Source organism: Odontesthes bonariensis, chromosome 5 (assembly GCF_027942865.1).
Source record: "Odontesthes bonariensis isolate fOdoBon6 chromosome 5, fOdoBon6.hap1, whole genome shotgun sequence".
Classification (NCBI taxonomy): Eukaryota; Metazoa; Chordata; class Actinopteri; order Atheriniformes; family Atherinopsidae; genus Odontesthes; species Odontesthes bonariensis.
In genome coordinates, this window is record NC_134510.1 from 35,288,170 (window position 1) to 35,306,491 (window position 18,322).

The 18,322-nt window shown below is 41.7% G+C and overlaps 1 protein-coding gene across 2 annotated transcripts in view; it reads left to right on the forward strand.

Moving 5' to 3' along the window:
- Positions 1-968: 968 nt before the first annotated feature.
- znf385d (zinc finger protein 385D) overlaps positions 969-18,322 on the forward strand; it is a 113,134-nt gene continuing 95,780 nt past the window's right edge. For both annotated transcript variants that reach the window (XM_075466240.1, XM_075466239.1), the window contains exons 1-2: positions 969-1,207; positions 14,590-14,732. In XM_075466240.1, the coding sequence (XP_075322355.1) occupies positions 1,186-1,207; positions 14,590-14,732 (165 nt within the window). In that variant the 5' untranslated portion in view covers positions 969-1,185. The remainder of the gene's footprint in view (positions 1,208-14,589; positions 14,733-18,322) is intronic.

The window sequence follows — 18,322 nt, forward strand, 5'->3', positions numbered from 1 at the left end:
AGAAGCAGTTAACCTGCTTAACAGATTGTATGTCTTTCTGACATGTATTTGTCAGAAACACAACAGATGACGTAATATCAGATCCAAACCTGTACATCAGTGGTCCCAAACTGATCCGTGAGAGGGCCGGTGTGGCTGCAGGTTTTTGTTCCAACCCTGCAGCAGCACAGCTGACTTGTTTCATTCAATCAACTGAACTGGTTAAGACCTTCAGTGCAGACAGATTTACATGCTTTTAACTGGGACTAGTGTCAGAGAACAGCCACATCATTTCCACTTGACCCACATAGTTGTGCAAAGAAATCTGTTCACCAAAGATCCACTAAAAGGGTTAAAGGTCAACCAACCGTAAATTTACAGCTGTACAGTCAAAACAATGAGCTGAAAGATGGTCAAATTCTCCACAGACCTGAAAGTATATTGTGTGGAACTATTGTGGACATGCTTTGTATTAAAATGGCTTCCTTCTTCTCTCATGTTGCTTTAAAATCAAACGGTTAGTTTCAAACATCCTTCTTAATGGCCAAGTGGCTGAAATACCCGATCTGTGAGATGATTGTCCATAACTCTGAAAAAGGGGATGCACTGCCTTCATCTTGGCCAGTTTTTTTTTTTACATTTAAACATGGCGAAGGAAAGAAAAAGCATGAGAAACAATCAGAATAAGGAAAAAATAGGGTTAAAATAGAGAAGAAGATCAAATAAAGGAGTGAGAGTGAGAAAGAGAGGCTTAGTTGACACATGAAACAAAGATGAGACAAGTAGAGACAGACAGAGAGAAAGAGGCATTTAAGGAGAAGAGGCTGTTGCTCGAAAATGTAGACAGACAGCTCAGAGAATGAAAAGAAAAGGAATCAGCGTGTGGAGAGGCCAGAGAAGAGGAGGAGGAGGAAGAAAGAGGAGGAGGAGGGAAGGGAAGAGCTAAAGCGGAGGGGAGGGGACGAAAGAGGCAAGGGAGGACCAGTGCGAGGAGAGTCAGAGAGGCAGAAACGGAGCTCCACAAACAGCGTGCAGAGTGCAGCATGCAGGCTGGTCATTGACGCTGTCGCTGGACTGAACACACATGCACAGACACACACACCCCTGAAGAGTGTATGAGACATGCAGGGGCTGCTGCCCATGGACACACACGCACTGGCAGGGCAACAGAGAGGAAATACAGCAAACCCCTGAGCTTAAGGAGCTATGGAAAGCAGCATGTTCTTTGGTGAGTGTGTGTGTTTGTGTTAAATGTCTGTTTGCATAGTGTTTACCTCCATCCTCTTATCCCCAGGTGTGTCTGCTCAGAGTCCTTCCTCGAAGTGTGAATGTGTGTGCTTTTTTCTTCCCTGAATGTGTGCCCTACTGAAAGCCTGAGCAGCAGAAGCACTGGTTTCTATTAAAGAAAAAAAGAGCGTGAAGTTACTCACCTAGAAGACCTGTCTTTTTCCTGGTGTACGTGTTCCCTGCTTGTGCTTTATCACAGCCAAACGCTTAGTGTAAGTGCACCTTCTCCCCCTCCCCGTGATGTCGATATATTCCATCTGACTGTTGTTTGTTTTGGAAAATAAAAACGATGCATAGAAGCGGAGGTTGCTGAAAGCGTGGAGATGCTCACTCAGGGCTCCCAGAAATGTTGAATGAACCTGCCCCTCAGATTACCCTATGTGTTGGTTCCTTGGACTTTGAGACGCTTTGGATTTCAGTTACTTAATGAACCAACTATTGCATGAAGTCTGGAATTGTCGGCCAACTCGATATTCTATTCAAGATATGCAGAGAAACTGAGGGAAAGGCCCCTTCTATTAGTTTTTATGGAGGACACTGGAAGAGGCTTTGGGAGATTTAATGTGAGTGCGCCTTCTAGTCAAGTGCTTTTCTCATGGCTGGCTTACATCAGAGGAATAATTACACAGGGATCTGGAGTTCTAAGGGGGTGATTTGTTAAATGAAAGACTTTTTTTTTAATATCCCAGGGATTAAAGTGATCTGAAGTTACAGACCGTGGCTCGTGAGAGCGAGAGGGATTTTCTCTTGTTATGCTATACACAGAGGAGGGAGGAGAGAAAGGGAAAGCGAACTGGGAGCTCAGAAATGAATAAGCTGTCAGGTGCAGAGACAGCTTCGGCTCTTTGAGATCCACTGCCGGTGTCGCTCAGGTGTGAAACTGCTGGAAAGCAAAAAGAAAATGAAGGTGGTGCGGTTCAGTTTGGATGGATGGATGGATTTTGAGCCCGGGCCCGTTTAACCCAACATGATGAGAAGTGAAAGTGGAAAAGTAATCTGGCATTCAACCAAAGAACAATTCAGACGGGTTCCTGTGGCCACTGATGCTCGTTTCTTCCAGACAAAGTAGCTGGACAGGACCCGTCTTATCTCCACCACTCAGTGTAAAACAAAACAAAAGGGTAGTAAAGGTCACTGTCTGCGTATTGGATGTGCAATGTTTAAGCATTTACGAATGCAGCCCTGAGTGCACTGCGGGGGGAAGTAAGATCTCTTAAAAGATTCATAACAGTTTGTTCACCGACTCTGCAGAGCTGTTGTTTAACAGGAACATGCTATCATGCTATCCCTGGACGTGATTTAAATCTGCCCGTCCAACTCTCTGAAACCAAAAAAGAAACTTTCACCTCTCACACATCAAGGCCAGGCAGTAAATTAACTGCGACCGGCTAATAGCTGTTTACTGTGTTCTAAAATCATAAACTATTAGTGGCGTCGAATCGAATGCCCAGAGGTAATCTATCCGCTGTGTCTGCCATTGTCGTCTTTGTCTTTTTGGTTAACCTCAGATTGCAGGGGTGCATGGGAAGTGATTGTTGGAGCCAATCCACAAACAGCTGTGTTTATTAGTGAGCTACACTCATGACCGCTGAGAGAGCCACTGTATGCTAATCTGAAGGATGGGAAGGTAGTTTGTGGTTTGTAGCGCAAAGCCTAATGTATGCCGGAGAGCTTCATGAAATTTTTAGAGAACACAGAATTTATCTTGTAAAGGTTAATTGGAAAATGAGTGGAAGTGTAGCTTTCAGAATGTTTTTAAATCCACCCTTTGTACTCACTTTGTTCGTTTTAATAGGGGTGAAATGATTTTATCCTCTCCGTTTCAAGGGAAGTACTGATCTCACAGCACGTTAAGGGTCAACAAACACAATCAGCAAACTCCATAAAAACACAAAGGTGTTAATCACATTCCGAGTGCCAGCAGACTATAAATGAGTTTCAGTGGAATTTAGATTTATCTAATAATTGGATTTGTATTTGCCGAGGGAAATGGATGACTGTGCGAAAGCAATCTTTTTCATAATGAGGCTCTTTGACTGCGTGGACTTTCAGGCTCTCTGGACAGATCTTATCTGAGGAGCCGCCAGGTTGCGGACAGCGAGGGGAGGCATAAGGTGGAGGAGCACAAGCACAAGATGATTAATTATTAATGCCACTCGGCGTCCTCCAGACATCATTTTTACTCTCCCCCTCTCTCGACATACTGCCGCAGGAGTAAAAATCACTGGAGTCCAGATACAGAGATCCTTCAGGAAGGGCAAGGCAGAGGACAGTCGGAGTCTGAGGCACAGGGCGATACAGTGGCCAAACACATCCTGTGCAGGGTTACCGTCTGCAATCCCCCATTAAACACAGTATCAAAGAGAATGGATTACCAGAGGAGGAAATCTTTCATCAATTTCAATCATTTTCAAATGTTTCCAGAAGTCAGATCTCCTCTCAGTTCTGCTGCAAAACATCTATGAGCAAAGTGCATCTCCAAATGTCCAACTTTGAATGTGCATCATCTGGATTTCAATCAAATTTCAAGGAAGTCAATGTTGCAGCATATCGAGCAGACAGAGAGCAACATTGCCTTTGAGTTGTGACACACGACAACCTGGCATATGTAAATGCGATGTGTGCATGCAAATGGATCTTTAGCTGCCGTTTGCTCTCAAACCAATTATCAGGATTGTCCGGCTCACATTTGCAATTGGAAAGGTAACATATAGCAGGTTTATAAATGCTTGCTGAGTCTAGAAATCAATCCAAGACTAAAGCAGTGACCTGTTAACCAAAACAATGCAAATAGGTATTGAAATGCAAGGGATGCACACTTTAATTTGACCTGTTGTAAATACACTGCTCTATGGTGGATTATTCTTTATTACCTGATCTGAAATTCTTGTCCTGATGGATGCCTTTGATACGTGACAAATGTAGGAAAAAGTAAAAACAGTTGCTTCTGTCACCAACTTCTTTGTTTTTGCTGTGATAAAGTCCCAAATATCTTATTTGAATTTCTGAAATGAGTTGGTTGGTTGGTTGTGAGCTGCAGACGGAAAATAAGCTCCACACGCAGCTTTCTGTGCAGCCTCAAATTCAAATCTGTGTATAAAATTTGCATCGGCAAACATTTGACAACCTCAGCTACTTACACATTTTCTATTTAGCCACTGCACACTTGTGTCAGTGCCTGCAAAGCAGGCTGACAGTGAGAGGTTTTCATTCGGCTCCACTCACCATGTAAAAAGATCAGCTCTGGAAAGATTCTTTGTAGCTTAACACACTGACATATGACCCTTTGTGTTCTATTTGTTTGGCCTTCTCTTTGAGGATACCTTTTATTCAGCACGTAAATGAATCATTTTGACAGTAAAATCGACATCTAAAAGCATCCTGAGGAGAAAACTCCTGGGCTGCTCAGGCAGTCTTGTATCAGCCGTTTTAATGACGCTGACCTGCAGACCTTTCCTGAGGGACTCAGTAATGCAAAGTAGATGTCGCTGCCCACCATGTGGGGGCGGGATTTAGACACTGTCAGCGTAACCCAAATATTAACATTCATAGCCCAAAGCATGTTTGATCGTGACAGTTCTTAAACTAGTAATCCCTTTATTTCATCTGTGTTTTTCAGCATGAGCATCCCATAACTGACCGTCATGGTCTGAGTTTTTGTGTTTTGGCCCTGTCGTTTCTGAGTTACATTGTATTTTGTGTTCTTGCTCATTTCTGTCACTTGTTTATCTTCTTCTTGTACATCATTCTCCTTACTTCCTCTTTTATTTTGTTGAGCTTCCCCCCTGTGTATTCTGTTTTACTCTCCCTGTCACACCTGGTTTTCATGACTGATTGTCTCACCTGTTGTAAATTTATCAAATCAAATCAAATCAAATTTATTTATATAGCACATTTCATGTACAAACAGTTCAAAGTGCTTTACATAATAATTATGATTTATTCCCTTTCTCCTGGGTTTCAGTTATTCCTTGTTTAACTCTTCCATGTTGTATGTCTCTATGTAGTTGCTTTTCCACTGCTTTTTCCTTGTCAGACAGTCTTTTTTCCCAGTTTCTTTTGCTCAGATTCTTTATCAAAGCTTTTGAAACTGATCTCCTCCTCCTCTTGTGATATTTGGGTGTGCCATTCCCACACTGGCGACACCGACGCAACACTTTGTGCCTGGATGACGGAGTGCTGTGGGTTTAGTGCTCAGGTTTCAGGGGTCAAAGTTCAGGTTACCAGCCAGTGACTCGTCTTCCTGCTCTGCTTTATCTTCTGCCCCTTTGCGAGTGGTGACAGATGTTCAGACTTAGAAGACCTGCAGGAATGTGCTCATGTGTTTGAGCTTGTTGGCTGGATTGTGATTGTTGTGTTACCTTTCATACCAGGGGACAAAGAGCACATGCTCATTTAACTTTTTCCATATTAAAATCCCTCAGGTTTCGCAGTGTGTAGGATTTGTGTGAGGTTATGTGTTTTTATAAGCAGTATTTTTCTGCACCACAATAGATTTTGACTTCAGCACGTTCCTGTGGGAAATATTGAACTTTTCACACTACACTGATCTGACAGTTATAGTTTACGTGTGCTTCAGGTTTTTAGCCGTAGAAGCAGCATCTCTCTACTCTTTCTTTATGTAAGAAGTGATCAGGTTGTCTGTGCGCTCCAGCCTGAAATCTTTGAACAATTATGGAATGTAACTGCTTGACATTTTGCATGGATATTCATGGTCCCCAGAGGATTCACCTGACTGACTCTGCTGCTCCTTGTGACAGCAGTCTCTCCCTAAAGTTTAGGCATCCATGCTCCCCTAAGGGGGGAAATTGCGGCACATTTGGTGATCCACATTTCTTCCCTCTGCTGCTTCTGTGTGGCACAAATTTCAATTCAACTAACTCAGCTCATAAAATTTAATTTGCACTTCATGTTTAGTGCTGATCTGCAAATGTTGATAAGCTACTATCTTGTTGCACATCAGCATGTTGTGGAGCTGACGCAAAGATTTAGCTAAAAGCAACACTGTGTGAAGCTCCTGAAACACGAGCTGTGCTACAAACATGCAGTGCAAGATCCTGCATCTGATAAGCAGCAGACACTGAGGCGCATTACTGCAGTGTGGCTCTCAGCCTGTTGCAAACTGTTACAGGGTTGATCTGTTCAGTTGTGGTAACTGAACTCTGAAAAGGCGTGGAAACAGTTTGCATCTTTGCATCTGGTCCTGTTGTGTGTGAATTTATCCGAGTTTTCCCTTTCACAGTGAAAAATTCAAAGATTGAACTGAATTTCTAAGCTTTGAGCTGTGCAACATATATATAAAAATGAGGGTGTCTTAACTTTTGCATGTGACATGTCTGCCATAGTAGAGGATGTCCAGGTGTTTCACAAGTCTGGCAGAGGCGATGATTGTGTGAAACAAGCATTTTATGCACGTTGAATGCCAGAAGATCACCAGACTGAATGCAAAGCTACGTCATCCTCACTTGATTTGAGAAAATCCAAGACGACCTGGGACCTCTACCCTAGAAGAAGTCCTGCGGTATCTGCGACAGCAAAACCATTTACAGTTCTTTATGTTCTGTTATTCAGTTGTTTTAGCTTCTGTTTTGTTTAATGAACATAGCAGAACTTCTGTAGTCGGAGTGTCATTGAGCACATTTTCCCCCGCTTTGTCCCCAAGCACAGAAGAATAAAATGTAATTAAGGACGCAGTGAAAAGTAATCAGGTTAATTCTTTTGGGGCATGTAAACAACAAGTAAGCTGTGTGTGTTGTCATTAAGTTAATGGAAGCAGCACCTAGGAATATGTCGGCTTGTTCGTGACTCTGCTCTCGCTTGCACTGCTCCTGGACTGCTTTGGTCATCAGTGACATAAGCTGGTTACTAATGTTTGTCAATTAGTAAAGTTTTAGGATCCCACCTGCAGAACTGAACATTCCCATCTGCTGTATTTCCGACGTGCGAACACACGCTAATTTGACTGTTTCAGTACATTTTGTTCATTGTTTATAAAGGCGAAAAGCAAGTAAATACTAACTCGCTTTTTAGCTTCTTTTTCCCATTTTTTTCACCTTATTTTATATTACCAGCCACTTCACAACAACTAGAATGAGAATTAGGATGAAGTGATCATGTAAAGTTGTAACGTAGAGAATAAAATGGCAGCTGTAACACGAGCAACTATAACACTAAAATGCTGCTAACAGGTCAGCATCCAGAAATCTTTAATGAAAATGATAAAATATGCCTAAAGGGCCCAGTCAAGCAAGTCTTTTTCAGTTTCACTTTGTAGAGATGCACAATAATACTGGCAAGTCTCTTATCGCGGATTTTTAGTGAACAATTATGTCTGAAAATATTGCAAAGAAGACATTTCACATGTCACTTAAGGATGTTTATTCTTTTCCTCGGAGTATATATACATGAGAATAGCATTCGCTTGTGTTTGCATCAGCCAGTGGGCCATCATTATAAAACTTGGCATAATAAAAATGTTAATTTCCCTAAAGAAGGCACACGATGTTCTCTGGAATTAGGTGGGAAAAAATATGTGCATATGTTGCTGTTTGCATAAGCAATCGGCTACAAGAAATATTAAATATTCGCATAAAAAATCCAATTCATTCTGCTCATACACCTCCACTGTGTCAAAGGAATAACAAGGCTGTATTTCCAGTTCTTGCTCACTGGTGGAACTATTCAGCTGCGATGTTGCAGAATAGACAAAAAAATCCAAGACCTCAGCCGTGGTGACATGTCACATTTCAGCTTCTATCAATCAGCAAACCAAACATGACCCCATCCAACAAATTCACATTTCAGTTTGTCACTCTTCATCTATCTGCAGCCTAGCCCCACAAGCCCGGGTGTGTTTGAGCGGGCTGCTTTGACTGAGCATGTCACGCTGATGAGTGGTGGATTTGGCTCGGAGCAAGGTGAGGCGAGCCTGAGGGCTGACGTCAGAGCGGGATGTCGAGAGATGGCACGGTTGGATGATCCTTGCAGAAGGACATGCTTTGTTGAAGTTGGGAGCGGGACATGCCTCCACAGGAGAGACTGCATGTGCTCTTTTTCCAACAGATGGCAGCGCTCCGACCACTGGAGGGAGAAGACAGAAGATGGAGTGAGAGAAAGGAGGGGACACTTTGTGGTTTCCCCCACTTCTCTGCTTGTCTTTATGACTTTTCCTTTTTATTTACCCCTAACCACCGCCTGGGGACTGAAACGTGGCAAACCTTGTTTTTATTTGTCTCTCGACGGTGGTTTGATGCTGTATTTGCCAGCACTTTGGAGCCTGCTGCCTCAGAGTTCCACTGTTGTTATGTGTGCAGCGATCACAAAGAAAGAAGAAGAAGAAAAAAAATCAACCCTCTGGTTCTCATTATAGCTTTGTGAAATACCTTCTTTAATTCCTAATGTTTTGGAAGGCTGTGACTTTTTTTTTCTGCCATTTTTTTTTTTTTTTTTTTCAATCCTGCTGTGTTGAAATCAGCCCTGTCCTGTTTCCAATTGGTGGTTAAGAAAGCACTCTGCTGGCGAGGCGCTCTCACATGACAATAAAAGTGGAGTATTTACTTTTGTTTTTCTTAGAGATGTGTGGGCCAGGCCTCTCTTGCCATTGAATCATCTTATAAGAAACGCTGTGCTGCCTGGTGCAGCCGCTCCACACAGGCTGCCTGTTTCAGGGAGGTACGCGTAGAAGTGTTGCAGTGTTCACCGACATGTTGAACTTGTTCTTATTAGACAGGTCAGGCCTAACAAATAAGATAAAGAAACGGAATTCAGTGGATTTAGAAGTCAGATGCCACGGAAATGAAATATTTAAATATTTACTTAAATGCAAGTACAGAATGTAAAGATGCTCATTTTTAGATACAGTAAATAGATTACAGGAGATGTATTTTCCCTATAATGTGAAAAATAAATGACACCATGGACATTTACACAGAGACAACTGAGACGAACCATGAAGGGGAGGAAGCTGGAGTACCTGCAGAGAACACTCGTATGCAAACTCCACACAGAAAGCCCCAGGCGAGATTTGAACCACCGACACATCACTGTACAGCCCGGTCATGAGGATATTTCCCAATCATTCTACCGTGAGAAAGATTATCCACAAGTGGAAAACATTCAAGACAACCGTCAATCTTCCCAGGAGTGGACGTCCCAGCAGGTTCACCCCGAGGTCAGACCGTGCAATGCTCAGAGGAACTGCTACAAACCCAAACTCAGACTCTGCGGGCCTCAGTTAGCATGTTAAAGGTTAAACTTCATGTCAGCACAGCTTAGGTTTGCAAAGCTGCATCTGAACAAACCACAAGACTTCTGGAACAATGTCCTTTGCACAGACCAGACCAAAGCTGAGACGTTTGCTCATAATGCACAGCAGCACGTTTGGAGGAAACCAAACACAGCATATCAGCACAAACGCCTCACACCAGCTGTCAAGCACGGTGGTGGAGGGCTGATGATCTGGGCTGGTTCTGCAGCCACAGGACCTGGGCACCTCGCAGTCATTGAGTCCACCATGAACTCCTCTGGATACCAAAGTGTTCTAGAGTCAGATGTGAGGTAAAGCTGGGCTGAAACTGGCTCATCAACAGGACAAAGATCCCAAACACAGCAGCAGATCTACAGCAGAATGTGTGAAAAAGAGAAGAATCAAGGTGTTGCAATGGTCCAGTCAGAGTCCAGACTTCAGCCTGAACAATGTTGGAAAGTGGGCTGAAAGACTGATAACATCCCACAGAAAATACGTTATCGCTGCTAAAGGTGGTTCAACAAACTGCTGAATCATGGGCTGGACTTTTCGGCTTTGTTTTTGTTCCTCGGGATGTTATTAAAAGTCATTAGTTGTTGGTCATCTGAGGTTATATTACTTTTTTCTCTCTAAATCATTATTATGTCCTGACATGTGAAACCTTCGGAAGGAAAGTGTGGGACAAAAATAATTTCAACCAAGTTTTTTTATTTATTTATATTTTAAGGACTGTGCTCAAAAAAACATTCTTTTCATAGCAGCAGAGATTTATCATACCATATTTAGCTGTTAGCTGAACGTGAATTTCTGCAGCCCTTACATGGACAGGTAGGAACAATAGTAAATATAAGATTAAAAAAATGCATGTATACTGTGATAGATATGATACGACACAATCCCACTAACTCCCAACTCCGAACACATTCATGCCATAAAACAGACACATTTAGCTACTCCGTCAAGGTGTTTCATCTCTGTGAATATGTGCGTCTGTGTCCAGATGACGTTGAGCACACTAGTTTAGTAAAATCCGTTTGTTGCCCCACAAAAGACCGTCAGGGAGTGCGTTCCATTCCAGTGGCCTAAAATGAAAGGACAGATTGTGCAAAGGCTGAGCTCCTCTGAGGGACTCTTCACCGAGCAGTTGACCTTTATGCTCTGAGCAATGTTTTACAAGTCCTCTCAGTGGTGGAGGTGCAGTACTGTGAGCTTTAAAAACAAACGAAACATCCGAGCACAAGATTCTCTCAGTTCAACCTTTTCTACGTACGAAGACTATTAAGGTGACGGTTTAGGGTCATTTTCCACCCGACTATTAAGGCATTCCGAAAACACCCTTGATGTTTTGTCAGTAACTGACTTTCTGCTACGTTTATTACCCATCTTCTTGATGTGCTCTTTGAAATAGGAGTAGGATCTGAGAAAACACTATTGTATTTAACTTTGAGTTGTCTCACGTGTCCATTTGTGTAAGTTACCATCAACTTCTGTGAAGTGAAAGCTTTTCTCTGAATCCAAACTACATTTTAAGGAGTAATTATTTTCCTTAAGTGTTCTACCAAGTGTTCCACCTTTTCACAATTTTTTAAAAACTGAACAAATAGGTCAGTAAATGCTTAATTCCAGACTGTGGAGTGCTTTGCGTTCCAAAGTCAGCACTTCAAAGGTCTACATTTGTGTTTTAGTTTGGAATTTGTTCAAGAGAGGAAATAAAACCTGCCTTGAATATCTATCATGACTTTTTTAGGCAAGATTCGTGTAATATTTTAGCTTTGTGCGATATTAGGGAGAAAGAGAAGAAAAAAGCAGAGAAACATGTATACATATGGGCACCTGAAGAGGGTTTCATCCTGTCATTCCAACACTTTTTTCCACCTATGGTCGGAATAGCGGTCTGTTTTATTTTTTTTTTTAAACATCCCGCCTTCCTGACAGTTACTTTAATAGCCTATTAAAGCCTATTTTTTTACCTCGTAAACCAACTTTAATAATTTAATATCAAAACCCCCTGAAATTTCAGACATCATAATACAGGTATTAATGTAAATCGGGCGAGTCTGAAACATGTTAGATTAAGCAGAAATAGAGCGTCAGTGACCTGTCACAGCAGACAGCCACAGAGCGTCTTTAGCACGCTGGCATCATATGCAACATTAATAATTACAGACATCAATGACAGCTCACCTGTGTCGGACATCCTGCAAATAAAACCAGTTTCATATATTAGGCTACCCAAAACGTATTATTATCATTTTTCATTAGTTTATTAGTTTTAAATCAATAAGTGAACAGTGTTTGTCCATGTTTGTCACTCCTTTTTGTGGAATAAACTATTTGAATATCATTCATTTGCTTTTGGAGTGCGTTTTATGTGGGTTATACCTCAGTTATACGAAATTTAATTACACTTTTAAAGACTGTATCACATCTGTACATGTCTTAAAACATGTTAAATGCATGAATGGAAAGAAGAGACTCACCTGTTGAGGAACGCAGATTTCCTAATATGGAAAGCCTTGTCGGAATGGCGGGACGTTTGCATGTCGGAATGGCAGGATTGGGAGATTTGCATGTCAGAATGGCGGGACGTTTGCATGTCGGAATGGCGGGATTGGGAGGTTTGCATGTGGGAATGGTGGGAGGTTTGCATGTAGCCGCCCCCTGAAGAGGTTGGTTTTTAGGTGTTAGTGGTGAGGAAAGATCACATGAATTTCAAAGCTTTCTAAAACGCCAGATTTTGTAAAAGCAATCAGCAGCTATTGACATCCCCAAAGCAGCTGCCAAGCACTCTGAAAATTAAAGTAATTGATGGTCATGAAAAAAAGGAGAAGAGAAGAGAAGAAAATTTTCATGTTGCATTTTCCTCAGTTTGTTATGTAACCAGGAGTTGGCTATACATAAAACACTGGAGGTCAAGTTAAGGTCTAGAACTCCACGAGGAATCGCAGGATGACTAAAAAGGCAAATCAAAGGCCCTTTTTGACTGTGAAGACCTTTGGGAAGATTTATCAGGCTCTGAGGGGTGATGCACTGCTCCGCTGGGCTTCTATAAGTACTAAAAATATAATTTTTCAAGGAAGATTTAACCCCAAAAAAATCTGTTGCGTTTCCTACACAAAGTTTTTGTTTTGAGTTCTAGGGACTAATGAACAGATTTGTTTGTAGTAATGAAAAAATCCGTGTTTAGAGACAAATAAGGAAGCGTTTAATGAAAAGAACACATCCGTGACTCAGTAACACCACCTGTGGACAGATCTCATTAGAGCTGTGGATGCAAGAAGACCCGAGAATCTGACTGTAGAAGAATGCTTTAGCGTGGGGATTAAAAAATGTAGAATTTGGGAGTAAAAAATAAGTTGGCAAGAAAAAGTGTTAAAAAGCTGTGATGTTAGAAGAGGTGTTACACAGTACAACCAATACAGGGTGGTCTGGGTTCTAATACAGAAGATATCTAGTTTAAAAAAAAAAACAGACTAGACGATAATGAACACAGGTGAAAGGAGTGAAGCTGATGGCAGGGCAGGAGAAAGACTTAGGCAAAAACAGAATATTTTAACTTTAATCAGCAGAAAAGGGTCATTAAACTGTCTTTTGGGGATCTTAGACCAGGTCCAGATGAAAAACCACATTACCTGGACGGGTAAAACCTGGACGAAATTCTTCCACAGAAGAAACACCCTTTAAAATACGTTTTTTCTACTTGTGAAAGTCCAGTTCTTGTCGAATTTGATCTGCTATACAGTTTTACCCACATGACACCTTAAGAGCCACCGTAACCAGCCAATATTCTACCAAACCTTTATGGATCTGCTTACTTTACTAGCTTTGTTCTAGTTTGTAGCATATAGTCATAGTCCTAATCAGCAGGAATGGCTAAACATAGATCTTAAGGTTGAAATAGATTAAAAAAAAATAACATTTAGTGGTTGAACAGTTCTTAAGATTTGAGATGGGGAGTATCTAAAGAAGATATTCAAAAATTGGGTGAAAAATGTTGCTTTGAAATTATGAAAATCCCCTAATGGGTATAACATTTAAGGTTTTTCCTGCTTTAAAATGCTACAACACTAAGGCTACGTGCCCACGACAACGGTAACGACAGATAAACGCAGAACATTTCGACAGATGTGCCTATCTTGCACACGGCGACGGTGTTTTTAGGAGTTCAAAACGGAGAAAACACAAACGCCCTCCAGAGTGGAGATCTTGAAAACGATCCAACCTCTCGTCGCCGTAGGAACAGTTCAAAACGCAGAAGTGCGTTTTTTGCACACGTTAAGTGGGTAGTTCTCCATAAACGACTCCCATATCTCACTATATTTATTTTGGACACTCTCCCAATCCCCATTATCCACTGCCTTCCTGGCTTTGTAGTTCAGTGTCGTGTTCAGGAGCAACTGGACCTCATCATCTGTCCAAACAAAGTTTGAAGGCGTACTGTTGTTGCCGCCGCGCTTCGCCATTTTCTTCCAACTGACGCGGAGGAAGTAGCCACAAAACAGGCATTTCTCAAATTTATTAATATATAACAATATAACTCATATAACAATACCAAAGGTATTGTTGCTACTGCCACCTACGTCCGGGGCGTGCATACTACATCGGCAAACTGCGAGTTTTATGAGTTTTATACGTTTTCCCTGTTCCCATGGGTAGACAGATATCCACCCCCAAGCGCTCGTGAGAACGCAGATAAATTGTCGAGGAAAAAACCGGACATCTGCATTTATGCTTCAGAGCGTTGTCGTGGGCACGTAGCCTCAGAGACTGGGGTTTCAGGGGATTTCCCACTTCTCAAACTGCATGAAGTTGGTCTTATCCCTGGCATTAATCTAAGTTTAAACAGTTTTTACTGTGAGCTTTGCAATGGATGTCTTGCTTTGACTGTCTTTAAGGCATAGGTGCTAAGTAGCTGGAATGCCGACGAACGTAATGAAGGGACATTGTGGTAACAATCCCACAGACTACAGAAACGCTTACTGAGTGGGCTCTGATGCGAGCTGTAAGGTTTTGGCTGAAGCGCGTTCCCCTGCTGCTGTCAGCCGTTCAACACGTTGCTTTTGCTTTCCCTCCCACAGGTAACACATGTCAGAATGGCCTCATGCCTGCCCTGCTGCGCCCAACCCTGCCCGCTATCCAGACCTCACTGGGCATGAAGCAATTTCTCCCGATTCCATTGGATTCAGCCTCAGCGGTCAGCCTTTTCCCAGGATTCAGCACAGTGAGTCTCATCCTTATCTCTTTGTGCGTAATGTGGTGTTCTCGCTGGCTTTCAAACACCTTCTCAACAGGAGAGATGACTGGTTTTGCTTTTTTGTGGCACTGAAAATAGTCTCTCTATAAGTACTGGTCAGACATCTCTGAAATCTACACATTTGTCTTCGTTTAACCTGTAATTACGTTCCTGAGACTACAATGTGTCTGTATTTAATCAAATTATCTCTTACATGCACAAAATATCTAATTAAGACTCTTTTAAAGCTGCATAATTGCAAGAAATTTAAATGGAAGGAATATGTTTAATGTCTCTGAAGCATATCACTCGAGATGAACATGTGTTTTTTAAGACAAAAATACATTTGTTATGCAGAGAATTAGACAGAAGCTGTGGCTCATCTTCGATCATTTGAGAGTTTCTGGTGTTAAAGACGTGTTTTCTCTTCCACAAAATGCAAACAAAATGCAGAGAATCATCGCTGGAACACATGACTATTGTGCACTCACACCTCAGACAGTTAGCATATTCCGCTATATCTGCTGATTTATAGACAGCCCTGTTTTTAAGCTTAACATTCAAACTCATAAACTAAAAGCAGGGTATTTCTCCGGGAGGAATTTACCGGCAAGGCACAACTCATCTCGTTGTCATCATTCACATCTGTTCACATCAGATACACAGAATAGTTCATGATAAAAAATGTTGAAATGCAGCTTTGGACCCACATGGCTTGAAGTTGTACATAATAACCCGATCCAGAACATGACAAATGGTCTTGGAACTTTGAGTTTTTGAGAGTGGCATCTAGAGGTAGTTGGTCTGTTAGGAATCTAGCAAAGCATTGCAAATAAAGAGGTAAAGCTAAAGTTAACGCGTCTGTCCAAATATTCAGTCCACGATTTATAAAATGATTCCAGGAAAGAATTATGTTATTGTGGTACTAATTGTACGGAGAAAAAAAAAGGATTCAGTGCATTGGAAAAGTTACATTTTTGACAAATTGAGCACAACCTTAGTTCAGGCAGACAGCTCAGCCCTCATATTGGTAGCTCACATCAGCTGATCAATCAGCCTCATGCACAGCTTTTTATTTGAACTGTGCATGCCTGCATATTTTGGCTCCTTCCTCCAACAAGCTGCTTTCCAACCCAACTTAACCCCAAATTCTCCTTTAGTCACCGATGCTGGTCTGTTCTGTTCTCTTGGTTCGGTTCCCTGGCTGCTGCTCTCCCTGACTCAGACAATGTTTGCACACGAAGGGGCAGAAATAACCAAAACCAGACCCAAAAAAGCCAAATATAAACCACGATAAATTGCTGCTATAGTTATACTTTGTTATGATCATCACTTTGACAAAGTGCTCCTGACTGAGCTATTGGTAATTGTCATTTTTTGGCTTGATGCTTAACACTCCAAGGGATAAGACTAGTTGCAGGAATCTTTCCGAGCAAAAATAAGGACATTAACACTTTCCTGAAGAAGTGTCCCTGCTGTCCACTTTTTATGATTGTTGATCAGTACTGGCAACCTCCAAAAAACATCCAAAAAGAAAGCTAAAGCTAACTTTAGGGCCCATTTTTGATTAAAAACACAGAGTAGATTAGGGTAAATGTAATAAATGGTCATCAACCTGCCTGTCGAAATTTTCCCTTTATCGCCTGGTTGCACTATTTCACTTGGCTGAAACCATACAGAGATGTTACGTTTCCATATTTCTCATGTAGTTTTGCAGATTTTAAGCTATTATTTCTGCTACTTTAATGATCTCATTGTGCCCCTTTCTTCTGATGTGTTTTAATGGCCCCTGAGGGGGGAGTTAGCACCTCAAAGACAATTTGAAGGAGCACATTTCAACGAGATTTATTGAAACTGAAGTTGTAGATACAACGCCTAAACACTTCTGTAGACCACCATCTCATGGCATAGACACAGCATCACATTGACCCACACTCTTACATGTACTTTACATCTAATACTTTCACTGTGCATACTGAACATAGTGTGAAATGACACAAACGTCAACAAAAAGATTTGTGATACACAACTTGACGTGTTATAACTACACTATAACATGACACCAGGCTGCAGGATCTCAATGGTGCGAAAAAAGCAATAAGAACTGGGATGACATGTGTCACACTCACACGCCTGGTGTGTGATTCAAAAGTTATTTAATGAGACAAGACCATGTGGACACGTCTTTGTAATAAAGAGGCCATATTATGCCGTTTTACAGGTTCATATTATTATTTTGACAATCTTGCATTCTTTATTGTTCAAGAAAAGCATAATTTTTCTCTATAATTGTACATTGCTGCAGTGCCTCTTGTCCTCCTCCGTTTATGATGCTTTGTTTTGGTGCATGTTTCTTTAAGAATGTCCCTCCCGAAGAGCTTCCTCTGCTCGGATTCCTCGAAAATTGAGGACTTCTCCTCTCTGAGGGGGGGCAAATTAATCACCAGGTTGGCATTATGAAAATGTGTTTTACGGAGATGTCGTTAAAAAGAGAAAAGCCTGGATTAAGATAGATTAAGAGCTGTCCAGGGTGTACCCCGCCTCTCACCCAATGACCGCTGGGATAGGCTCCAGCCCCCCTAGCCCCCCCACGGCCCGACAGCTGGATTAAGCGGGTACAGAAAATGGATGGATGGAAGATAGATTAAGTGGGAGATAATTACTCTCCTTGGGGTGGACTTTGCAGACATTACAGGCACAAACATGTAGCACAATATGCCTAAGAGCAAAACCTTTAATGCTATATTCAAATTTTTGGGTCAAAAAGAGTGAATGTTGTTTTTTAAATGTGGAAAGTTGCAGAGTTTCACTTTATTAAATGATTTTAAACTTCTTTTATTCGTTTTTTTGGTGTTACACAGCAAAAACAAGACATTTCACAAAATAAAACCCGCTTTACTCTGCGTGTTTGTGAGACGTGTTTATCCTTATGGGGTGTTGCTGTAGCTGGTGTGACCACTTTCCTGAAAAGCAACGGTAACATGTGGCTGCACAGACCTCGCTGGATTAATGAGAGGTGATGAGCTGCCTTTTAAATGGAGCACTCACCCGAGGTGCACTGACTGTGCCAGCACGCGGTGTATGGATCCATCGATTTCTTCCTTTTTTTCCCTTCTTTTATTCAGAAGAAAGTAATTATGAAGAAGTATGTGCCCTCACACGGCTCGAATCTTCGAGGTCCTCGAAAAAATTCCATGACTCTTGGAAAAAAGAAAAAACCCTGACAGATAAAAGCCCGAAAGGTTTTTTTCTCTCTCTCTCTCTCTCTCTCTTCCACTGTCTGCTTTTGAATTAGGGGGATAGCTCAATTTGAAATCTGCTGGAAAGTAAAGGCTGAAATATGGAGCGCAGCTGGTTAAGAGTGAGAAGAAACATGCACATGAAGAGGGCAGAAAGAGGGGACATCACAGAGAAAAGCCCAGAGAACCCATGAAAAGACAGACGGAGAGTTTCATGAGAAAGTTCAGGAATATTGAGTCCCTTTACTCACCCTGTCTAATCTGTATTTAACGGACTTGTCTGCAGATAATGAGTTATATACTGGGAAAGCTGATACTAGATTAACGCAAAGTAATCAC